This window comes from Carassius gibelio, chromosome A17 (assembly GCF_023724105.1).
Source record: "Carassius gibelio isolate Cgi1373 ecotype wild population from Czech Republic chromosome A17, carGib1.2-hapl.c, whole genome shotgun sequence".
Taxonomy (NCBI): Eukaryota; Metazoa; Chordata; class Actinopteri; order Cypriniformes; family Cyprinidae; genus Carassius; species Carassius gibelio.
In genome coordinates this window covers 9,057,159-9,083,798 of record NC_068387.1, presented here as the reverse complement: position 1 = coordinate 9,083,798, position 26,640 = coordinate 9,057,159, and the positions used below count along the sequence as shown (strand labels likewise).

General features: G+C 37.3%; 1 protein-coding gene across 2 annotated transcripts in view; it reads right to left on the bottom strand.

The window, feature by feature from the left end:
• The window catches only part of LOC127933432 (kinesin-like protein KIF26A), a 91,016-nt gene extending 66,233 nt beyond the window's left edge, over positions 1-24,783 (bottom strand). For both annotated transcript variants that reach the window (XM_052530438.1, XM_052530439.1), the window contains exons 1-2: positions 24,643-24,783; positions 24,127-24,363 (exon numbers count right to left, since the gene is read on the bottom strand). In XM_052530438.1, coding sequence (XP_052386398.1) covers positions 24,127-24,363; positions 24,643-24,699 — 294 coding nt within the window. In that variant the 5' untranslated portion in view covers positions 24,700-24,783. The remainder of the gene's footprint in view (positions 1-24,126; positions 24,364-24,642) is intronic.
• Positions 24,784-26,640: the final 1,857 nt, after the last annotated feature.

The window sequence follows — 26,640 nt, the reverse complement described above, 5'->3', positions numbered from 1 at the left end:
GTCTGGAGCAGACATAAGAAAGAACACAAATGAACCCCGTTAATGACTCTAAAAATGCTTACTGCCTTTCATTTTCTTCCTTTTTTGAAATCTTTGCTTTTCAAAAATTGTAACAATAGGCATTTTATACATCTTGTATGATGGTAAAAATGGGGAGGACTACAAATGGCCTTGATGCGAACACTGAAAAGGCAAAATCTATCTGCTACCCATTGATGGTGGGATGGTGAGGTGAGGGAGGCCCTGACTTATAATGGAATGAATTGAAAGAGAGGCAGCCATTGTGAAGATGAGACGGATGGAAAAAGAGAGATTACCTTGGTTCTTTAGGTTGTTTGTACTGAACCAATATTATAACTGTTGTTCATCATAGCTAAAATGTCTCTTTTGAGGGAAACAAGAAAAAAAGCTAAAAACTAACCTCTCCATCATGATTTAAGCTCTCTCCCTGAACTCCATTCAAAATATGTTCAATTTTTCATTGCCTAGAAGCACTACACCAACTTAAATGCATCTCTCCTGCACTTACAGAAAACATTGATGGATTCATACTGCCCGTTGGTCCTCTGTCCATCAAGGCAATTAAAACATGAAAGCGTGCAGAGAATATCTCCACAGTGATGTCTCAAGCATCAGTGTGCAACGAGGGAGCAAGAAAGGCCAGGACTGAATCCACAATGATTTGCATATGAATGAGAGCCCATTATTTTGAGCGTTCATTACATTATTTTTAAAGGCCTGACACATTCACTCAGTTAAAGCAGGGTTGAGCGGGATGATGGACTCTCTCTATCCAGACGAGGGAGTTTCATTGAGCACTTCTTGTGCGATTCTAAACCTCATCCAGTGTGGTCCAGCTCCCGGTATTTGGAATTTAGAATTATGTAGATTCAGTACATAAAGTGCAACATTGTCTTGATTTGTCTAAATGAAATAGTTATAAGTATTATGTAGTCACTTTCTAGCTCCTTTTCCAGCCCACTTTTTTATATATTTATTTTGATAATAAAGATGTAATATTTTAAGAATAACCTCATAATAAGCATTTTATGTGAATTGAGTCAGTAGAATATAGTCCTACAAATTAAAGTAGTAATATTTTGAATATGTCAAAATTAAAATACTTTATTTTTTTAGCATTAAAGACAACAGTGTTATTAGGAACTTATCATTTATTTTATTTTATTATATTTTATTTTATTTTATTGCATTGCATTGCATTGCATTGCATTGTGGATGCAGAAAACAAAAACCAAGTCAGACACTGATGACAGAGTATCGTCTTTATTTGTTTGAGCAACTTTATTAAGATGTACACACACAAATGCAGGACAAAGGATGTGTAAGCATGTTCCCGAAGCCTAAAGGTTCATTGGCTAGGATGCGATGTCAAAGGTCAGCTAATTGTGCCGCTCCTGAAGGTCAGGGTTAGAGTGCAGTGGAGCTACAACAGAGTTAAGCATTCAGGGGCACTGAGCTTTGACCCCTCACCTTCACCACTCACAAAATAACCACACACATGCCACATCCTCTCTGAGTTACTGCTACAGAATTGATTTACAATAAATCCGGATCATAATGATCAAACTTCTTCTCACGTAAAAAATACATCCAGATTTCATATCCATTATTTATTTGTTCATTAGCCTTGACATATTCAGAATAATGTACAGAATATTAGTCATTATTGTAAAATCTGAAGGTACATTATGTGTTACTACACCCTGGAGATCCAGCCTGGTAAATCAAAGGTTGCTGGTTTAAACTTCAGAAGGGACGGTTAAACCACAGCACTCTTGAGCAAGACACCTAATTCCAAGTTGCTCTGAGGGCACTGAGTAGTAAAACTGGTTTGGATAAAATAATTATATGATGAAAGAAGAAAAAGAAGAAGAAGAACTAAAATAATGCAGCGTTGAAATATTTTACAGTTTTTGCCCGTTGCTTGAACACATTTTGCAAAACTTTGCTCATTGTGCCAAAACTCTACACACAAGTAAACATGACACAACACTGGGAAATATACCATTCACATCTGTGTCAAATTGAAGCTCTACTATCAAAACCTAAACTCTGCTATCAAAACCTTACATTCCTTTGTCAAAATGTAACTCTGATGACAAAATGACACATACTTGCATCATATGCATACACTTTCAGATCAATGGGAACACACTAGTCTACTTTATATAAAACACTGCAGTCTTTGAATTTCACTGTTTATTCAGAAGGCATATTTTCAGGAGGCACATTTTCAATCAACCAAAAAAGCAAAAAGGCTTGCTCAATATTGTACATAGCACTGTACATTGCAGTAACATGAATTCAGATGAAGCAAAAAAAAAAATATATATATATATATATATATATATATATATATATATATATATATATATATATTCCTCCTCCTCCTCTTCCTCCTCCTCCTCCTCCTCTTCCACGTCCCGCTCTTCCTCTTCCTCCTCCTCTTCCTCTTCCTGCTCTTCTTCTTCCTCTTCCTCCTCCTCCTCCTCCTCTTCCACTTCCTGCTCTTCCTCTTCCTGCTCTTCCTCTTGCTCTCCCTCCATCCATGCTTGCAAAGTTCTTGAAATGGCTAAACTAAGGGCTTTTTGTAGCTGGCTGATAGGTGTTCAGTTTTGCAATTAAGTGCCTTCAGTTGTGTATTTGAGTGGTAGCAATTACCTGATGTGTTTTCCAAATGGCACTCTGAGATTTCATTTTTGAATGAAGTGTCTTATGTATGAAATAGAGTGTAGTATGCAGGACCAAGTATGTCGCATAAAGGAGTAAGTGTTGCAGAATTGCAACTAGAGTGCAAAGCAGCACTTGTGTTTAAGGTAAGGGAACATGTGTTTGAGGTATGGTAACAAAAGCTTCAAGTTGTGTTACTTTAGTCTAAGCATGGATCTATAGTGTTCAAGCAATGGGCAAAAACTGTAAAAGACAGAGTAAAAAGAAGGTCAAATAGCTAAGAAGATAGGTAGTACTGTAATACAGTACGTCAAAGCATGATACTTTCCAAGAATCTAAAACAGAGGGCTTTTGTGTGCTTTTGACTGCGTGCAATTGCTTTCTCTCTACAGTCAAAATAAAAGTAGCATTTAGAGTAAACCAACTCCAGGCTACAACGAAGAAATAAGTGGATTGCAGTCTAGTGCCAAGGTTAATAATCACTGAATTTCCTAATTAGCTATTTGAGGCAATGCATAATGGTACCGTGGCAATCTGGCTGCCTGTCAATGTATCCGGGCTGCAATCTGAGAAGGAGTTGTGTGTGTGTGTGTGTGTGTGCATGTGTGTGTGTGTGTTAATAAAATAAAATAACTAAACTACACTAAACTAGTTGTTTAAAATACATGTGAACTCAAGCATCACAACATAAAATTGTACAATTTGAAAAACTGAGATTTTATTGAGATTAAATGTAATATTTACATTTAGTGTTTTAAAGATTAACTAAAATTAGCATTTAGACGACGGCCGAGGTGAAACAGAGGAATTAGGCATGAACTAATTTGGTCCATTGTAACATCTCGACTCAGCTCGCACTGGCGGAAGCTAGGTGTGAACAGAGGAGATGACTTCCCTGTCCACAGAAAGATTGATTGCAGTGATGGATGGAATCTGATGGAAAAAACAAAAGAAGCCAGTGCTTTCAAAAGTGTTGTATTGTCTGCGGGTCAAAAAGAGCATCCTGTGAATTTTGGCCACCACTTCAGAAGTGATTAACAGCATTCCTAACGAAAGCTTCCTTTCCTAAACACACGTGGCAGGGCAATCTCATTAACAGGGTGTAAGCGGTCAGTCAATGCCTGCATGCAACTACCTGAGGACAGCTGGCTGTGCTACCCAGCAGTCCATAGCTCTCGCTGTTTGTACGAGCAAGCTATCTTCCTCTGCTTCCTGTCAAACAGGAAATGAGCAAATGGGAAATTGCTGTATACTGTAGATGTGCATTGGCTGAAATCCTACTCTTGTTTTCACAGTTCAAAAAATAGGAATGTGAAGGGTGTGACCCATGGCAGGACACGCTACATGTTATTTATTCTACATCACTTTGGCATGGTCATATCACTTCAACTGTTAATCAAAGAATGTGGATCAGATAAAGGTTCATTGGCTGGGATGCGATGTCTGTCCGTCAGTCCATCCGTTTATCCATCCATTAATTTTTCCTCCCATTTCAAATTAATTCCACCACTAGTTTACATAGAAATTTTGAGAGTGAAAGCAAGAATATTGCAATATTTTTCCTCCCCTCACATATTTTTCAACAAGCTTAACAAAACAAAAAACAAGCTACTATACAATGTTGAATAAGGGGTGGGGGGGATGGGGTGGTATTTATTTATTTTTTCATGTGTGTTTTTTTTTATTATTGCTTGTAATTTATTTTGTTTATGTCTATTTTTTATCTATTTATTTTAAAATGCTATTGCTATATGCAATATTTTTATTATTTTTTTTTATATATGTATTTTAACCTTTATGTTTTTATCATTTATCTTAAATGGAATAGTGTTAATTATCATATAAATTCTAAGACTACATAACAACATAAACTATCATTTATATAGAAATTCATGAAATTTAGCTGGTAATAGTGTAAACTACTGAAATGTTGCTTTCCCGACAACCCCACCCTCGATAATAAAACCAGACACACAGACACAGGACGTAAACAAAACAAAAGAAAGAAAATCGAACAATGCATACATGCTTTTGCAGTGTGATTGTGTACTTAAAGTATCCTAATGAATGTATTCTGCTGTCTGCATGGTCGGGTGGCCATCGTTTGGTGTTGACAGGAGTTCCTCCTCTCTCCACGCATGTTTTTTGGGGCACTGTGTGCTCCTTTCATGTGTTCAGGAAGCTCCTCACGAAGAGACACAACAAACCCCTCGCTTGCCTCTCTGATCTTCACTGGTCCATTGTTCAAGAGTTAATTAAGAATCATGCAGCACGGCAGTTCATACATACACTCTCTCATACACCCCACAAAAACTTTTTTCACTGTAGTATTGTCGTTGCTGTCGCGCCCATGTTGTGGAGATGCTGTGTGTTTCATTGTGAAAGCAAAACTATTTTGTTTGGCCTCCAAAAGAGGAAACAACTAGCAATCAGTGGTTCAACTCTATTCCTGAACAGTTCAAGCCAAATATTCAGATGTGTGCAGAGCATTTTGCAGAGGATGAGGACTCTTTCCTGTGAGAGTAGCAGGTGTCTGTTTCTACAGTGGGGCAGTTCCAACTTTGCAAGGACGGTCTGGCCCTTCTGACTCACAGTCTGTAAGTACGTTTTCATATTTAAATAATTTGTCACTGATGATTCAAACGTTAGTTTTAAAAGTGTAGAATAGCGCTTGTTGTTTGTCGTTTCCCCCGATCACAAATTCAGACATGGTTTTATGTTTATGCAGCGTGATACGCAACAGCGCGTAAAGACAGTATAATTCATTATTATCAGTAATTATGTCCCTACTGGAAGCAACAAATGCCTCATTTGTAATGGGTTTTACTGGTTTTGTCTTGTAGTACCGGGACACATGGCATCACAATGTTAAGGGGCTTAACATTTCCGTCACATGCTTGAGGCATTTGGCCAATCACAACGCATTGGATAGCTGGCCAATCAGCATACACCTCGCTTTTCAGAAACGATGAGCTTTGTAAAAATCTATGCATTTCAGAAAGGCGGGACATAGAGGAGCAACAATATTGCACATTATGTGGAAAATTATGTTTTTCCTTTACTTTAAACTGTGTAAACACATTGCATTACACCAAATACACCAAATAATGTTATTTTTAGCAACACCATCTGACCCCTTTTTAAGTTTAGGTATGGGATAGGATTAATAGATGTAACACATGGTATTGGGGAATAAGGCATTGAAATGTCCTTTATAAGTACTACTAAATCTATTCACCAAATCCATCAGTTATTCTCAGTGGTGGACAGTAACGGAGTAGCTTTACTTCGTTACTGTACTTAAGTACATTTTTCAAGTATCTGTACTTTACTGGAGTAGTTTTATTTTGAGCAACTTTTACTTTTACTTCACTACATTCCAAAGCATAAAATCGTACTTTTTACTTCACTACATTTCATAAAACATATCGTTACTCCCTATATCACCTGCTCCAACACTCAGAAGCGGTGTCTGATTCATCATGAACGAACTGAGTCTTTTCAAAAGAAACTTTTAAATCGGATCGCGAATCGCACCAAACGATTCGTTTACGAATTAGAATGATCCGATTGCAGCTGTTCTGGAGTCGACCACTCACTGATTCAAATCAACCGTTTAGTGCGAGTCTACAGAAGTAAGAACCGGGAGATCTTGTGAGCGCGCGTGCGTCTGATGTTGCTAAAAGTAAGTTATGTCAAAATTTTGGATTAATTATTGTAACTGAAAATCATATTTATTCACCGCTGCCGTAATGTTAACAGTTTTATTAAAATGTCCTATGTAACGTCTGTTTTTATATTGTTTATCGACAGTAACGTTATACATATGTATAGCTATTGTTTGGATTAACTAGACGAGTAGATAGACATGAATGTTCATCGTACTGAAAATAAGTAAATAAGTAAATATTGTTAGCTGATGCTAACTGTCTAGCTAACAAGCTTGTTGGTGCTAAGTTTATGTAATTTTTATAAATGTCCAAATATTTTTATTCAGCCATATATATATATATATATATATATATATATATAAATATATATATATATATATATATATATATATATACACATACACACACACACACACACACATATATATATATATATTAGTGCTGTCAAAATTAGCGCGTTAACGCATTCGATTAATTTGAAATATTTAACGCGTTAAAAAAAAAATAACGCAATTAACGCGGTTGCAGTTTTTTTTATTTCCAGTTGTGGCCTATGTGTGTTCAACGTGCAAAGAAATATGGATAAGATCAAGGAAGGACTTTTAGACGGAAAGTTTCAGTATAAAACTCTGCCGGATTACTCTTCAGTCTGCCACAAGAAACATTACTCTTCATTTAGTCTGCCACAAGAAACAGCAACATTAAAATCATGAACTCAAATATCATTGTTTAAAAAAAAAAAAAAAACAATGACTGTAACAGTGCGTAAATCAGACCTTTCTGTAACGCTAACGTTAATAAGCTTAAGCGAAAATAACGAAATAATTGTGTAGCGGAGTATTTTTTGTACACAGTGCCCCGAACTGTCAATCACTCCTGTACGCGTGCATCACTGTCCTCCTCAGCTGCAGCAACTTGCGCATAGGCTATAGATTAATTAGATAAATGAATATCTAAATTTGTGCCTTTCCGTCTACGGTATTTTTTTAGAACTTAGAAAAAAGATGCTGCAGCCAATGAGCAGCCAGCGGGGGCTGCAGGACGACTCAACCTCCGCAGACAGTTTGTAATGTTTATCAGACAATAAATACTCAAGATTTTGCTTTAGTATAACTCACAACGAGTTTCACACACCTTCTCCGGCCACGTTGAGTTGTTGACACTTAACAGTGGGAAAAGCGACACATGCGCTATTCACTTGTATAACTTAAGGGTGAATGGGTAATGTAGTTTCTGCTCTGGGTGGGATGAATTAGGAAGCTTGCATTGTGAAGGGCGCTCTGAAAATCGGCAGTGCAGGTAAAAGATTAAAACCTCTATTAAAACAGATGTCCAAATGAGCGTACCGGTACGCTACAAGCACGTTCTGGGCGCAAAGAGAGGTGGCGGTACGCTCAAGAGCTATATTTGGAAGTGGCAGTACTGAGTACCTGTGCATACTGGCCCACTTAAAGCACTGGCAATGACTATACTTTGGAATTTTTTTGCAGTCCACTTAGAATTCAACATGGAAATCATTTTTGTTTTTTATTGGCATTGATTGTTTTGAAATTCAAATGATACTTACATGCCTGTGTTTTTATTTCTGTAATAAATATGGCTTTCAAGCCAACAGTTAATTTGGAGGATATTGATGGTTTATTGCAGGTATGTTGTAGGTACATGAGAAAATCTGTGTTACAAGTTAAACAAAAATTCCAATAAACAATCATATTTTGAATTTAAATAGTTTCTTTGTCTTGAGTTTACATTAATTATTTACATTTTACATTTACATATCCAAAAAGTTTCAGTCTTTTAATTTTAAAAAATTGTGCGATTAATTAGTTAATTTTTTTTAATCGATTGACAGCACTAATATATATATATATATATATATATATATATATATATATATATATATATATATATATATATATATATATATATATATATATATATATATATATATATAATACATACATACATACATATATATCACATCACATCACATCCTTTCTTTTCTAACCAGATGTAATCTATCTATCTATCTATCTATCTATCTATCTATCTATATATATATATATCTATATTAGATAGATAGATAGATAGATTACATCTGGTTAGAAAAGAAAGGATGTGGTGTTCAGAACATGGTAACTACAGTAATTATCAAAGTGGGAAGAGATGCACCCCGTTTGGCCAGGGGTGTTTTTAAACCACTGACAAGATTTGAGAAGGAAAAAATCATTATGATTTTTTTTTTTTTTTTTTCCTTAAAATGTTCTTCCTAACTTCAGGCCTTATTATCATGTCATATATACAGTACAGACCAAGAGTTTGGACACACCTTCTCATTCAAAGAGTTTTCTTTATTTTCATGACTATTAAAATTGTAGATTCACACTGAAGGCATCAAAACTATGAATTAACACATGTGGAATTATATATGGAATTATATACATAACAAAAAAGTGTGAAACAACTGAAAATATGTCATATTCTAGGTTCTTCAAGGTAGCCACCTTTTGCTTTGATTACTGCTTTGCACACTCTTGGCATTCTCTTGATGAGCTTCAAGAGGTAGTCACCTGAAATGGTCTTCCAACAGTCTTGAAGGAGTTCCCCGAGAGATGCGTAGCACTTGTTGGTTCTTTTGCCTTCTGTCTGTGGTCCAGCTCACCCCTAAACCATCTCGATTGGGTTCAGGTCCGGTGACTGTGGAGGCCAGGTCATCTGGCGCAGCACCCCAACACTCTCCTTCTTGGTCAGATAGCCCTTGATGCCTTCAGTGTGACTCTACAATTTTCATATTCATGAAAATAAAGAAAACTCTTTGTATGAGTTTTCCAAACTTTTGGTCTGTACTGTAACTTTGATGTTCTGTAAAACAACTAACTTTAAAATACTTTTTTCTTACTGGTGAAAATGGTCATCTCTGTTTTCTCTCAGGTACATCACAGTGTAAGCTTCACAGTGAGCATGACTCTCATCAGCGTAGTCCATATCAACAACAAAAATATATTTTGACTCCATATAGTGGTTATTTTGGAAAAAATCCCAGGTATTTTGAGCAGTAGGATTATAAAAAAATGTGCTAATATAAAATTAAATTAAGTAGCCTATGTAAAATTACAAACATCTATCTTGCAGTACTTTTTTACTTAAGTACATAAAAAATTGAGTACTTTTGTACTTTCACTTGAGTAAAATTGAAAAAGGAGTACTTTTACTTTTACTGGAGTAATATTTTACCATATGTATCTGTACTTTTACTCAAGTACTTGATTTGTGTACTTCGTCCACCACTGGTTATTCTGTACATCCATCCATTCATCGTTCTATCCACCAATCCATCAGTTTTTCTGTACATCCATCCATCCATCCGTCCATCCATCGTTCTATCTACCAATCCATCAATTGTTCTGTACATCAATCCATCCATCCATCCATCTATCTTCTTGGATTCTTGGTCCGGTACTGTTCTTACTTTATATGCTCCTTTAGGGAAAGCATGGGTTCTCTTTCCATCTATATCCAGATGACACCCAAATTTACATCCCCTTAAAGCGTGGTAACAAGCATGCCATTAAGCCAATTTAGGATTGTCTGAAGGATCTGGGAGTTTGGCTTGTAACTAATTTTTTGTGCCTCAATGAGAGCAATACTGAATTAATTTGTGTTTGTTACCAATGATCAAAGTGTACACGACTTTGAAACTGCATCTCTGTCACCATACAGTACTACCTGTGTTAGAAACTTGAGTGTTTGGTTTGACAACATTAAATTTGACAAGCAGATGAGTACAGTTGTTAAGTCCTGTTTTTATTATATCCGGCTTCTCTCCAAAGGGAAGTCATTTATTTCATTAAAGAAGCTTTAAATAGCAATACACACATTTGTTACACCCAGGCTTGACTACTGTAATTCTCTGTATGCTGGTGTTCCTCAGTCCTGTAGTTTATCGTCTGCAGTTAGTCCTGAATGCAGCAGCTTGACTTCTTACTGGAAAGTGCAAATATATAACTTTTACACCAGTTTTAATATTACTTCATAAGCTTGCAGTAAAGTACAGAATTGATTTTAAAATTGTACTTTTTTATTTTTATATTTACGCTTGTTTTAAATGTCTTCACAATCTGGCCCCATTGTTCTTAACCAAGTTGTTACAGCCTCATACTTTGCCGAGATCGCTCAGATCTATGTATTCTGACTTGTTGCATGTTCCTAAGACAAGGCTAAAAATGAGAAGTGACCATGCCTTTTCTCTTGTCAGCACAAAATTTTGGAATAGTCTCCCCTCTCACATCAGAACTGCCTCTACTTTGTCTATTTCTAAATCCACTCTAAAGACCTATTTATTTTCATTGGTGTTAGATATTCCATGACAACCTGTCTTTGACTTTGTTCTCTGGAACGCCACACATTTCTACAGCTTGTGTATATTCTATGTATATTTAATGTGTTATTTTGTTTTACAACTGTTTTATTTTTCTATTGTTCGTAAAGTGTTGTAAAGCAGGGGAAGTTGTGGCCTAGTGGTTAGAGAGTTTGACTCCTAAACCTAGGGTTATGGGTTTGAATCTTGGGCTGGCAATACCACGACTTAGGTGCCCTTGAGCAAGGCATCTAACCCCCAATTGCTTCCTGGGCGCCACAGCATAAATGGCTGCCCCATGCTCTCTCTGTGTGTGTGTGTGGGTTAAATGCTGAGCATGAATTCTGAGTATGAGTCACCATACTTGGCTGAATGTCACTTCACTTCACTTTGGTCAACTCCAGTTGTATTTAAACTGTGTGTGCTATATCAATAAAATTGTATTGTATTGTATCTTTCTGTCTGTCTGTCTGTACATCCGTCCCCTGTCCGTCTTTCTGTTTGTCTGTCTAGTATCCTCTTTGTCCATAATTTAAACTTAAAGGCTCTGAAAAGACTTTTAAACAAAGCTTTAAGTCAAGTCAATTTTTAAAGTATATCTTGAACACTGCGTTTTAAATAAATAAATACAGTTATATGAATTTCAGTTGACTTTACAGTAATTATACTTCCTTTTTGTTGCCTGAATTTAAATTCTAAATGAAATTCAATATCAATTCTGAATAGTGCACAACCATAAATTTCACACTCTTATAGCCAACACATTATCTACTCTTATTCTAAAAACTCTTTAATAAAAATAAAAAAAGTTGACTAATTGCACTTCCAAGGAACATGAAAGAGTGAAAGACAAACAACTCTATCAACAGTTGCTGGCTCAGAAAGTGTGGGAAAGTACTGCGTCAATGATAGTTGAACTCTTACTTTAATGGAAGGACCACAGGGATAACACACAACTTTATAAATGTTACTGCTTTAAGGCTGCGACTTCACTGTCCTGTGTGAAACTCCCGACTGTGCTGTTTAGGTGTCCAAAAGTGACAAAATTTTACACAGAGATCTGTCGAGGAGTTGATGTCTGTGGGAAAGACAGCAGCAGGGCTCATAAAGGGAGGTGTGAGGTAAAATAGCTGACACTGTAAGGATAAAACACAAGCTCTCCAATCTGACATCATAAAAGCCTTCAGGCTAGGAGAAGGACGCTACCATTTTGACAACATAAACAGTGCTATGGTAACAGATGGGCTAATACAGAGCTGCTTTTGTTGAAACATCATTAGCAAGGCCATGGTAACAGACTGGGTTATACAGAACACTAGAGAGAGGCAATTACAGGCCAGCCAGCGGTATAATATGGCACTGACATCATAAAAAAATTAAATTTCTTCCAAGTTTTCATATAACAAGCTATATTTTTTCTAACAAGCAGTGGTTAAGCGTATCAAAATGTTACATCTTTTTTTTTTTTTTTTAGTTAGCTGATTAATCAAACATGCTCTCCTGAAACAGTTCAATTAGACAGTGAATTGAATCAATTGGACTATGGCTGCATGATATATAGGGCACAACAGGATAAGAAATCTTTGAAGGACTTGTCAAGGGAACTTCAAACTGCGTTCTCTGAAGGGACACTATGGGGAACACCTCGTCGTGACCCATGTCTGAAGCATACTTTGAAAAACGCCAACGTGTTGGCCAGCGACAGCCTCTGACGTCGCTACCGGCGCGACTATAAATACGCGCCCGTAGGACCCGTCACTTATCTTCTTCGTCTTCATTGACTGTTTTGTTTGAAGCGTGCATCTGAGAAACGGTAAGAGCGATCTATTATTGTTATCATGGCATCCACTAGCAAGGCGTTTAAACAGTGTGTGCATCCATGTCAGTGTTATTTGACACCTGATGACACACACAGTCTTTGTGTCTCTTGTTTGGGCGAAGAGCACGCGTGCGATGTCCTTGAGGGGGCAATCTGCGCGCACTGTGAGCGTTTTTCTGTGAAAAAGCTCCGCTCTCGTTTGTCATCTGGATCTCGCGGCTCAGGACCCGCCGTTGCCAAGGCACGGAGGAGAATGAGCTCATGGGGATCACAGGTGGATCTCGCTGAGAAGTGTAGAGAGGGACTTTTCCTCTCACACTGTCCGGCAGCAAACGAGAGCGAACTTCGGGAGGAAGATGCGTTGTCATTAACCCTTTCTGACACTGAAGTTAGTGCTCTGCTGGGTTCTACCCAGAAAGAGCAGGAGATATTTGAGAGTGGCGAAGAAGCTGAGGCTGAGCCGCTCATTTCTCCTGCTCTGCGTATGGGGAGCTGTTAAAGGTTATATAAATAAACGCGGCAAAAATAAATAAATAAATAAAAATAAACTTGCCATGGAAGCGTGCAAGAAAGGCAACGTCGCGAGGTAGCCTCGATGAGCGTTATTTATATGACCATAGCCCGCCAGCCCAGGTGAGCCTCCCATTCTTGCCTGACTTACATGCAGAAGTCGGAAAGGAATGGAAGAAGCCGTTTTTCTCTCGCATCCATCGGTTTCAGCATACGAGTTATGCTGATATCGATGGCATGCACGAGAACGGCTATGAGAGGGTGCCCCCTGTAGAAGAGATGCTGGCTAGCTATCTCTCAGGGGGGAACATCCTCCCTAAAATCTCCCTCTTTGCCATCTAAGCCCTTCCAGGATACATCCCGCTTAAATGGTAAATCATACGCAGCAACAGAGCCCGAACAACAAAGGGGTCCTGGCCCATCTCGATCTGAGGATCGAAGACAGAAGGCTCCTCTCATGGGAGACTGAATTCTCGTTTTTTTTTTTTCATCAGAGCGCTCCAGTACTACATACTGTTTTGAGACGCACTGTGAGAGCAGACATCCTGCTGAGGCAGGGGCTGAGACTCGGGGAATGGCACCTTCGCACCAAGGTGTTGGAGCAGAGTTAGAGAGGTTGGCCAGACCTGGGTGGATCGGTTTTGCGGCTCAAGAGAGCGTCGCACTATCCCCTCTGGCTTCCTCTGACTCATCCAGCTCCATTGGGGCTGGACGCCATGGTACAGGCGTGGCCGAGGCTTCATCTGTACGTTCCGTCCTCCAATTGCTCTGCTCCCGGGCCATTCCATCAACGAGCTGCTCTATCAGAGTGCACGAGAGCCCCTCCTTTGTGACAGGCAGGACTTGGTAATAAACAGTGCTAGGTTCTTAGCCGTATCCCTTTAAAGGAATCTTTCGTGATTCCAAGCCTTCAGCTCTACCCCGGGCCGAGGCCCTTCAGGTAAGTTGGGTATGTAGCTTAGGCTTTTGGCCATAAGGGATAATGTCATGGACAGCCGTTGAACCGTCCCAGGGGCGACTCCCGGTGAAATGGTAGAGTTGGTACTTAGCATTTGCCATGATTCTGGCCTGCACTCCCCTCAGCATGGCGGTGTGAGTATACTGTTCCCCATAGTGTCCCTTCAGAGGACGCAGTTCGAAGTTCCCTTGACAGGGAACGTCTCAGGTTACGAATGTAACCATGGTTCCCTGAGACACTGCGTCCTCTAGCTCCCTGCCACGAAGAAGATAAGTGACGGGTCCTACAGGCGCGTATTTATAGTCGCGCCGGGTAGCGACGTCAGAGGCTGTCGCTGGCCAACACGTTGGCGTTTTTCAAAGTATGCTTCAGACACGGGTCACGACGAGGTGTTCCCCATAGTGTCCCTTCAGAGGACGCAGTGTCTCGTTCCCTCTCAGGGAACCATGGTTACATTCGTAACCTGAGACGTTTGGCCTTCCAAAAGAGGAAACAACTAGAAATCAGTGGTTCAACACTGTTCCAGAACAGTTCAAGCCAAATATTCAAATGTGTCCAGATCATTTTGCAGAGGATGAGGACTGTTTCCTGTGAGAGTAGCAGGTGTCTGTTTCTACAGTGGGGCAGTTCCAACTTTGCAAGGACGGTCTGACGCTTCTGACTCACAGCCATAGTCTGAATCGAATCATTCAGACTATGGCTGCATGATATATAGGGCACAACAGGATAAGAAATCTTTGAAGGACTTCTATATTTGCGCTCCGTTTCCAAACACTTGACAAAATGACAAATAATTGCATGCTTTAAAAGAGATCCACCAGACATGTGAGATTATATTACTGGATGCTTGAAATTGAAAGTGTGAATGTGCATTTTAAACAGCTTATTGTACAGGTAGGTAAGTTAATCATCATTCTAATCTAATGTGCTGTCACAGCTCCATGATTTATTTGTTCATTAATGACATCATCAGCGACTAGTCGACTTCGACTCGACTTTCATCACATTAAATTGAGAAAGAAAACCAGTGTGTAACAGTATATTGGTTCACAACATTTTAATGTTTCTGTTTCTTTAAATGTCATGAGTGTAAATCAAACAACAACAACAACAAAAAATCACCTTTGTAGCTTTAACAATGATTTATTCGATTTAATTTATACATTGAAGAATATGCAGTGTTGTTTTACATTGGATTATTCAATTTCTGATCAGAATAGTGAATACTGTCAGACTTACCTGAAAAATAAAAAGCACTATTTATTTCATTGTTATCATTTTTATATTTATCTTTGCTTGTTATTTGTTGGTCATCATTATTATTATTATTATTATTATTATTATTATTATTATTATTATCAAATATAGCTATTCGAGTAATCTGGTGATTTTTTTTTTTTTTCATATCACAGAAAAAAATAAATATTGCCATGTGAGTTTTTTTTCCAATATCGTGCAGCCCTTATTCAGACAGTTTATGTAAATGAAGTATTTAATTTAATATTATTCAACATTTTAGGTCTTTTTATAGCGCAATATACTACACATATAAATGAGGGTGTTCTGTTAGTTTTTTTAAGTTGTATTTTGTGTCTATTCAAGTTTAATACTACCCTGATTGTGATTCTTAGTGTTTTGTGATGGAAAATTGCAAGATAGCTACTGTTTGCTAGTAATATGAGTACTTTATAAACAGTGTCTCAACTCCAGTTTAGCCCTTTTTAATTATGTGTTGACTGGCATGTTTTATGGTAAATGATACTTAAACCAAATTAAAGTCCAAGTTAAAGATTCTTGACTACATCGTTAAATCTAGATATTTTCAGAATATAAAAATATATATATATATATATATATAAATAGCAGGAACTGATTAAGGAAACTCTTTGCCGGTCTATGAACTGTGAACAACCCTTGCCTCCTAGGGGAAAAACCAAATAAAGTCAAAGTTCTGGCACTCTGACAGCACTCAAAGATTTGTGAGTGGTTCATTTCTCCTACCGTCATCTGCTCTAATCAAACTTCAAAGAACATTAGGCCATTATTCATAATAAGGCATTACGATAAACTGTGATCTTCAACCATGTGACAAATTATCTTACAAATGATCAGTTTTACATGTCCATCACATAAAAGAAACTCACTTTAGATAAAAGAACAGATACCACATCCAGAAAACAGAAGTGATTCTTATCTGCTCTTTGTCAGAAAGGTCTGTTTGTGCAAAATGTGAGAAGAAGCCAGATGCCATGATTTTACAAGCCCACGAAAAAGTGATTAGAAGATCCTTGCAAGAAGCCTCCATTTATCATATAATGCTAATAAATGCTAAATTACTGTAGGTACTCATCAACTTTTTGTTTTGTTTTTTGTGATAACTGGGATCTAGCTAAAATGGACTTAAGAATCAGAACCTTATATATATATATTTATTTGAATATATAAATTGTAATATGCAAATATCAAACCAAGTGGTATTTATTTATTTTTAAAATAGCAAGCATTTCAAGCTAAATATTTTACATTAACCTGTTAAATGTCACCCCGTCCTGTATACGGGACGCCTACGTTGACTATACTATATTACAATCAAGTCTAATCTAATCTTGACAAACTATATATCGTTGGAAAGGTCTAAGACTCCCAAATATATATTTTACCAATATTTTTTGTTAAAAATTATGCAGGAAAAGTAATAGATGAATTTATGACAAGAGTGCACCCTCAGAAATCTACATTACAAAAGGAGCTTTGACCTTTGTTTAAAAAAAAAGACTTCCTCGTTGCCTTTTTCTCGATCACATTTTAGAAATCATCAGAAGTTATATATCACTTGAAAACATAAAATCTCAAAATTCATCCTTCAAAACCCATTTTAAAATCAGACATTACATTACCATGTAAATGGTGCATCAAAATCATGTTACAAAATGTTTTCAGTCATGAATTATAAAAATGTAGGTTTTGTATCATGCACATTCATCTCTATCTTCAAAAATGTGAGTGACAGTTAACAGGTTAAAGTTTATAAATAATAAAAAGGTAATTATAAAAAAAAAACATAAAAAATAAACGTCTAATAAAAGTTTAAAAAAACTAAAATAAAAAAAATAAAATAAAATCTAAAAAATACTATTTTGCTAGACATCTTTGTAAAAATGGCTAAACAATGTTAGTACTGTAAATTGCTTTAAATATGCATAATTGTATTTTTTTTTTAAGTGTGTGTTTAAGTTTGTGTTTTGGGCCACTGTAGCTATATTACTCTCTACTGTTTCAAATTCAAAATCCATTTATTTAACCTCCTATAGAACATAAAAGTCAATAGATGCATTTGAGAAACTGATTTGATGGTCAAAAGGTAAAACAACTAATATCAGCTAAAAAAAAGAAAGAAGAAAGAAAGAAAGAAAGGTTCATCTATAAAGCAAATGGACATTTTTTGGACAAGTTTATTTACTACTGAACTATGTTATATCTACATAAAACAGTAAATAGTTCAAAGTCTCAATATGCAAGTTCTTTAAAAATACTTCACGACGTCTATGTATATCAGCAAGCATCAATACAAGCCCTTTAGAAAGACAAATGCAAAACAAATGCTTTGTTTCAACATCAAAAGCCTGAGAGTGAGAATAAAACAATTTAGGAAGATCTTATCATAGTCATATCAGCTGAGCACATAGCGTAACAGTGAAACAGCCTGGAAGCAAACAATGAGTTTAAACACTCACTGATTGAGAATCAGATAGCAGGGATCACCGGAGGAAACATCAATAACACAATGCAGTACTTGGCTTTCTCAACCCATCATCTCATTTGGTTTATATTCTGGTTCTCATATGGCAATGGTCGGGTTAAAAGGTTAAGAGGAAAACAAAAGCAGCATGCATAAAATGTCAGTCTCCCAATTTGGAGATCTGAACCTCTGTGAGGTGAGTGAACCCAGGGCAGCCGCTTCCGGGCACACACTGTTAAATATTATTCACACTTGACGTTTGGAATTAAAAGGCTACTGGTTAACAAAATCATGCTATCAAGGTATTTCTGGATGGGGTAAATGTTTTGAATTATATCATTATCCTCTATATTTTTAGGCTATAAAAAAAAAAAAATTTAAATTCTTACTAAATGTTTATTTCAATAAAACTGTTTCACTGCTTATTATATATTGGGGGGAAAGTCTGCCATGTTAACCGGTGTGACCATAGTCATCGCAGAAGCATGCAGGAAATAGCAAATGACACCATTTATGAATTATGAATTTATAATATTTGTAAGAATTACTATGTGATATATACATGTATACATAATTAAAAAGCTTATTTACATCCAATGCAACTTTCGTTTTATTAAAACATTATAAAAGTTTACAATTTCAATGAATTAAAATATTTAACGTTTACTGAAATGCAGACAATTCAAGGAATCAGGTGAGTTGACGTAAAAATGTTCGACAAATGCCATCCGCCCCCATGTTTCGTCACAATTCTCCTGTTGCTATGTTTTGATCAATGGCTTTGGATTTCTTGTAAACTCTAAGCATGCGAAAGTACAAGAAAAGGACACAGGAGCAGAAGTGAATGAGAAACTATTAAAGGTGAATCACTCAAATAAATCTTGAGTGATTTATGGTAACTGCTGTGGCATGTGCTAGGCAAACCTCCCCTGCAGGGGTTGAGAGTGAACAAATGGAGCAAGCAAGTTGAACCAGGACTTCCAGTAGGCCTTCAACTCCACTTCAACCAGCCTTGCTTCTCGTGAGAACTCGTGAGTTTTCTCTAATAGGGGTGTGAGGAAATAATTGTCCTCAGAATAAACATCTGAACAGTGCCTTTGGGCATGCAGTCACATTTAAAGTAACCTGAAAATTCAGATGAGCTCACAACAGTGTGAGGCATACAGAGGCATATCTCTCTGTAAAGAGACGATACATTCTTTAAAATAAACATTCTTTCCAATTGATGATTCCATGAAGAACACTTAACGTCCATGAAACCTTGCCAATGCACAAAAGGTTCTTCAGATTATTAAAATGATCTGAGAATAAATTATTATTTAGGAACTGCAAATGACAGCATGAGACTTATTGATGCACTTTACTCAATGAAGTGAGTACATTTAAAAAGAAAAAAATTGAAAAATACTAAAAAATGTTCTTCAATCTAAGAAAAAAAGGTCCTTTTAAAAACTGCTCATAACAGCATAATGCATTTGACTCAAAAGAGAAGTTACATGAATGTTTTGGCATCTATGGTACCATTGAAAACTCTTTAACATCCACAGAACCTTTCCACTGCTCAAAAGGTTCTTTATAGTGGAAAAAGCTTCTCAAGATTATTCAAATGTTCTCCACACTAAGAGAAAATGTTTTTTTTTTTCTTCTTCTTCTTCTTTTAAGAACTGTTCACTGAAAGATTCTTTGAGGAACCCAAAATGGTTCTTCTAGGCCATTTCTATGAAAACCCCCTTTTGGAATGTTTATTTTTAAACTTTAATAGTTTTAAAATGTTGCATCCTTTCAAGCATGTCTAAACCTTTTTTCGTAATACTTCTTTTGAGCCCTGGCCCACAAAATAACACCTAAGTGGCTTATGCAACTATCAATTGAATGAAGCAATCGGCCACCGAATAATTGCCATCTATATTGACCAAGACAATGTACTTTAGTCCAATCAGGCGAGGTCCACCCATTCTCATCCTTGGTTATGATTCCTATCCCATAGCAGCCTACCTCAATGACCTTTCACAATGGCTGCAGGGGTTAAGTGCTTAAAATGAAAATGGCAAACTGCAAATCCATCTAGCTTTGCTTAAGATGATCCTGCTTTAGATTATCCATGGGTTTTCAGGTGGTCTGGTCACAAGAGAGTTCAGGGAAATGACTGACAGCAAAGGAGAGCTACGTATTCTCATTTCAACCATCATCTAAAGTTTCACCCAGCGTTTGATGGATTGGGGGATGCAGGTGTTTTCAACCTGCCCAGTGAATGGACTTTTAAACTTCTTACGTCACAACAGAGAGCTTATAGAACCTTAGAACTGTAGTGGCTATTATAATTGATGACAGCCATTTCAGTGCCTCTCTTTGGACAATGGAGATGAAATAACGGCCGCCCCCAAGCGCATATTCGTCTTATTAAATGTGATACCATAGGCTGTGTAGTCCTTCATCACAATAATGGGATTAGGAATGCTACTGTCCAAACCACTTGATTGTATTAAACCAGGTGCAAATGGCCTAAAATTTTGTTGAGTGGTCTTGCAATTGAAGCAGACAGCCGGTGGAGTGAAAGAGGTTGACGTTAGACATCACAGATTCATACTTATCATAAGATTTAGGGTTAATGCTGGCCATTTTAAAATTGTTAATATGTGATGGAGCTTTGAGACTAGTTAAATGCCAGTCACTGTAGGCAATGAAAGTCTCTGTCCAATGTCCCGTGTTTGGCATCCAGGCATTCCATCCTCAGGCATTGTTCAGGTGTTAAGTGCCCTGACATTGAAGTGAATGAACTACTGAGGGGAGAGCTTCTTTATTGTTTGAAGAGAAGAGACCATTGCTCACTGATATCAGCCGAGGGAATCACTGGTAATAAATAATAAAACAAAGGATGGTGCAGGCTGAAAGCAAACCTGGTGAAAAAGAGTGAAGCCATTAAAGCTGTGGGGCATGAAGAAAGACTAATTGCCACCTGCGAGCATGTGATTGGCAGAAAACTGCAAAGAAACGTCCTGTCTAACGCTGGGCTGTGATACTGACCGCACATTTCCTGGAAGAAACCCAGTTCTAAACAAATGTTAAGATTTTAGAACATTCCAATGAGGAATAGCGTCTCACGCAGGCAGTCTTACAAGCTCTAACCTGTTAACATGGGAGCCGAATTAAAAACAGACACGCCACGCAGCTGAGACGCTTAAACGACACATCGTGCAGCCCTAATTAAAATCACATTATAATTAATTGCATCACTCTTGATGTTACATACATATCAAATTTAGATTAAATTGTTATTTATACATTTCACATATCGACCCAAAATTTGCATATTAACCTAAACCTTTCACAGAACACCCTTTGGAAGGTACATGTTGCTGGACTGAGCACTTTCAATGATAAAATATTAATTTGATTTCCCAAAATCGAGGAAGCTTGTGCCATCAAATCAATTTGATGTTTTGGAATTATTAAATAGGTTTTATCTACAGTGAACAAAATTATAAATGCAACACTTTTGTTTTATGCCCCTATTTTTCATGAGCTGAACTCAAAGATCAATTTTGTTTTTCTATGTACACAAAAGGCCTATTTCTCTCAAATATTGTTCACAAATCTGTCTAAATCTGTGTTAGTAAGCACTTCTCCTTTGCCGAGATAATCCATCCACCTCACAGGTGTGGCATATCAAGATGCTGATTAGACAGCATGATTATTGCACAGGTGTGCCTTAGGCTGGCCACAATAAAAGGCCACATTATCTCTGTGCATTAAAAATAGCATCAATAAAATGCACCTGTGTTCATTGTCCATAACATACACCTGCCCATACCATAACCCTACCACCACCATGGGCAATTACACATAAATAATTGACTAAGGGGCCAGTGCTCATTGCTAACACAAGCTGGTGAGGATAAATGAGCTCTAGTATGAACCAGTGAAGTGCAGCTGGGCCATTAGGGCAGCCTGATATCTGAAACTTATTGAGTGCTGCAGTTCCCAGATTTACCAGCAAACTGAAAGAAGGTGTGAATCTCATTTGAAAATCAAGAATAATGAAAACCCGGCCAATTTAATCCTACAGGCCACCCATACTTTAGTAGAAGCAGTAACTCTCTGTAGCTTCTCATCTAGAATCATATCGCTTGAGACTCTAAGTTCAGGTCAGGTATCTACCACACATCTCTAGCTGGACAAAGCATATTTTATTTTCCCAACTGCAGGGAAACCAGGACTCCCATGGCAAATGCTTCCAGAGTCATCAGCAAAGGGGCCGATAGAGGCGTAACCTCCCTGACTTGACCCCATGGCTTTATCCCTGACACATGGAGCAGACCACACAGGCCAAACAGACAGAGTGAGCGAGGCAGCCAAACTTGCCATGAGTTCAGATAACCATCGCTGATGAGAATGAGTGAGTACATTAGCAAGCTCTGGAAGTACAAACTAAATAACACATCTTAGGGTGGAAGAGGTCATACGCATCCACTATCATCAATGCACACCAACACATAAAACCCTCTCTTTATTCCCTGAGGTAACCTGGAGAGAAGAGAACTTGGGGTGGGGGTTCAAAGCAAACCGGAGGGCTTGTAATCCTACCTAAGCATGAGATATCTCTTGAAACACATCCACAAAAGAGGGCGAAGGGAGGGGGAAAACCTGAGGCTAACCCAAGCAGCAAGTCAGACAACAATAAAAAGTCGACAGCCTATATTTAAATGTGGTGGGAATTTGGTGAGGAGTATACAGGAACACTTTGAATGCATGATGAAGGTCAACTGGGTCTGCACTTCCACAACAGACTGCGCAGAGAGTCAGCTGAACTGTTTTCTCCCCCCAATGTCGATGAACAAGGGGGGAGATAAGCATTGTTTCCCAAAACAATGGGCCACTTCCAATAGCCTTCTCTCTTGTCCACAAACTCTCGTGTACTGAGTAAATACAGTGTGTGAAAGTAAGAAAAACTGTTGATAACTGTAGAAACGGAAGGGAAAAAAATGATTGGCTTTAGGAATGAGCAGATAGATTTTCAACACTCCAAACAAACAATGGCAAGTGGTTTTGTAGCTTCAGTTTACCAGCATTCATCAAAACGGTTGGCGATCTGAATGGTTTCAATATTTTTTGTGCCACTCAAGTAGAACTGCAGAGCCAGACTTTTGAATACTGGTATTAAGGTTCTATCTATCTATCTATCTATCTATCTATCTATCTATCTATCTATCTATCTATCTATCTATCTATCTATCTGTCTGTCTGTCTGTCTGTCTGTCTGTCTGTCTGTCTGTCTGTCTGTCTGTCTGTCTGTCTATCTATCTATCTATCTATCTATCTATCTATCTATCTGTCTGTCTATCTATCTATCTATCTATCTATCTATCATCTATCTATCTAATTAAGAAATACAAAAACGGCTGATTGTATGAGTGAGCCATTGAATCGTTCATTCAAGCAATTCAATTCAAAATTAAGTGACACTATTTATGAGTAATAACATCAACACTTTTATTATAAAAGTAAAAATCTACACTAGAAATGTAACCTCACTGTTGATAAGAATTCCATATTAATTTCTGTTTCAGGTAAGACTTTGTTTTAATAAATTTGGTGCTAATTTAATAGTTCGTTTTTCATCAAGATTGCTATCTGTACATCATAACCAGGCACTTTCTGCACTGGCAAGCATAGGAGAACATTGTGCCACACAGCTGAGCTCATATCTCACTCCAACCATCCCACTCAAGGCATGATGAGGTTTCATACATTTTTTGACCACACATCAAACATCCAGCAATGAGCATTTCAAACAGCATTTTTGCTGAAGCCATGCTCACAATTTTATCCAAGCCTATGTGCATTTCAGACTTAATATGATTTCAATGCATTACTGATCATTCTAAAGTGCAACAAAGCCAATTGTTTGAAAAAGAGGTAATTGAAATATTTGCTCTTTGTGCTGATATAGTAAAAACGATTAGGAATATCGGATAGGATATCAGTTTTCTGATAAGGGAGTCATAAACCTTGCTTGTTTGAGTCAACATTTCATCAAATAATGAGATTTTAACACAATATGGCCTTTAAGAGGCATCCAATGCAATACATCTGATTTATGTGAAGCATTCACAATGCTTTAAAAACAACAAAGTGACAGAATGAAACAAGGTGAACTTCTAGAGCTTTGAGGCTCAAGTGAAAGTCAAGTGCTTCTTGAAACTAACAAAAGGTTCTTAGTCATGCAAATGCTGCATGAATCAAACAGTTCCTTGAAAGATATAATTATAAGTCTATATAAGTAATAAAAATGCTACAAACAGCAAGTCAACTGATCTCCCCTGTCTTGAATGTGATTGTTTGTTTTGCAAGGCACTGAAATGATGTTTCTCACTCACTGACCTTAAAGGAAGCAGGGTCAGACAGAGAGAGGGCTTGTCTCCTCAGTTCAGCTATAGTCATTTGACATTGCTTGCACAGATCTGGCTTAGTCTCATCCCAGTCGGATTCAGAGACGCTCACAGCTCCTGCGCCTTCAGGTGGGGGTCTGCTGGCACACCTTTCCTCCTCCGCTGACAATCTCTTCCTCGGGCTCAGCTCAAGAGAGGTTAAGGACTCTCCACTCGAACAGCCTTCCACCTTTATGAAAGGCAACAAAATCAAGATGCAGAAAGACGCCATATATTCAACATCTGTCAAAAATGGCTAATTACGAATGTAGAACATACAGATTACAGTCAACTGCATATTACTAATTGTTTATTATATTAATAACAATTGTGCAACTTTAGTTTTTTAAAGTGTGATTAAACTTGCTAAACGTGTTGCAAATTACTCAACAACACTGCACAAACAGCCAGCTTGGGAATTCCAATAGACTGTAACTTCTCAGCGTCAGATGTTTATTAAAGGACTTACATTTGACCGGCTGATCTTGAACTCTCCTTGCGCATTCCCCTGTGTTAAATCCATCATCTCGGTATAAATAATCAAAACGCGGACATCTAGCGCAGTTTATTGCGTTTATATTTGTATACAGGCATTAATTAGGAACACAGTTCATGGACAGTCAGTGGAAGCGCAAAGGTAAAAGCATAAGTCAATTCCCGTGAAGTTTTGCTTTGCTTTAGTTCCATGACGACGCGCGTACGCGGGAGTGTTTGACTGCTGTCAATGTGCGCTTCTCAGTCACTTGGTTGAATGGGTGGAGCTGAGCATTCAGTAGCTGTTCAGACACTGTTATGCTGTTTCAGAGAGATTTGACTGCTTTTGCACAAACAGAAAGTGAAAATAAAGTTGATTTCAATTAATTCAACGAATTCAATGCTTAATTCTGTGTTTCCTAAGGGGTGTGCCTTAAAAAACAAACTCGTGAACTAATAAAACTTTCAAATTGTTTAACTTCATGACTGCATGTCTGATATACAACTGTTCGTAATGTTTTTGTTGTTGTTGTTGTTGTTGTTTATTATTATTATTATTATTATTATTATTATTATTATTATTATTAATTTGTATTATTGTAGGTAACATCCCGTACACTCAACTTACAAATATGTATGTCTGAAAATAAATTGATAAATAAATAAATAAATAAATAATCCTTCCGATATAAATTACGTCATCTTTTATGTTACAGTTCACTTGTGTCGACTGTGAGATTACGGGTCTGTTGGAGTCTTTTGCTTTAATACTCTAGCGCCACCCTCTGGTTTTTAACTTAACTGCATCTACTCACCTCTCGGTTTGCAATAAATTGTGGGAATGTTAAAAAAATAATAATTACTCATCTCTAAATAGTTTGTGTTTGTGTTGGTGGATATATATATATATACATACATAAATAAAAAGAAAAAAGAAAATAAAAACTGTAACTGTTAATAATAACCATCAGTAACGGACAGTTTAACTTGGGCGAATGAACATTATTGTCTGTTTTTGTGAACCTCTTAATAGTGGTTTGTTAAAACATCAGACTGATGTGTTATTTTCTTATTTTCATGCTTTAATCGGAAAACCTCAAATTGTAGTGCATTTTTAATTACTGAAATCTTATGATCACTGAAAAACTTTTAATCGAGCACAAAGTTCACTATCAGATGAAAAATGTTGTACAAAATGAAAGTTTTTATCTGATATACTTAACTGTATTTTACTTTAATGTATTTTGGATGTTTTTTTTAGGGAAGTTGCTAAAAGCGCAACTGATGATTGAGAGCTGTTCGTGGTGCTGAAATGAACAAACCGCTACACGTTATAACCAATGAAATGTTAGGATTCATATATGCTGACCCCAAAAATACCATAGCCTTTTTTTTTTTTTTTTTTTTTTTTTTTTTTTTGGAAGCGAAACAACCCAAGTTGAGTCTAATGAGTTTTAAATTGGTCAACTTGTGTAGTCTTTAGTATGTTCTCAAATGCTTACCTTGGCTTTTCGCTTTAATAGATGGCTAGTAAATCCAAAAACGATGTCAGCATCCACGAAAAACGTCCCCAAGTCAATCAGACTGGGCTTCTGATTGTCCGACCCAGATGACCCGTTAGAGTTTTGTAAATCCATTGTGCCGCTGTGGATGTATTTCCTCGCCCAGCTTACAGTAAACATGCAGAAGTCATCGCAGCACTCTGGAGTTCCGAGCCATGTACAGATGGTTCTCTCTAATTCCAAAGCAGTGTCGTGGTTTTATCCAGAGGTTTCCTCTTAGGTACATCCAACTGTTGACTCATTTAGATCGTCCGGTTTCTGTTCCAAATTATTTGCCGCGGATAAAATCATACATCCAAATGTTGGCACTCGTGAAAGCACACAAGAACCCCATACAATCCATAAGTGATCCATGCGCTCCTAGCATACATCCTTGCGGGATAAGCTGTCCACGCCTTGTCTAGTCTACACTGCAGGTCTAGGAGTGAACT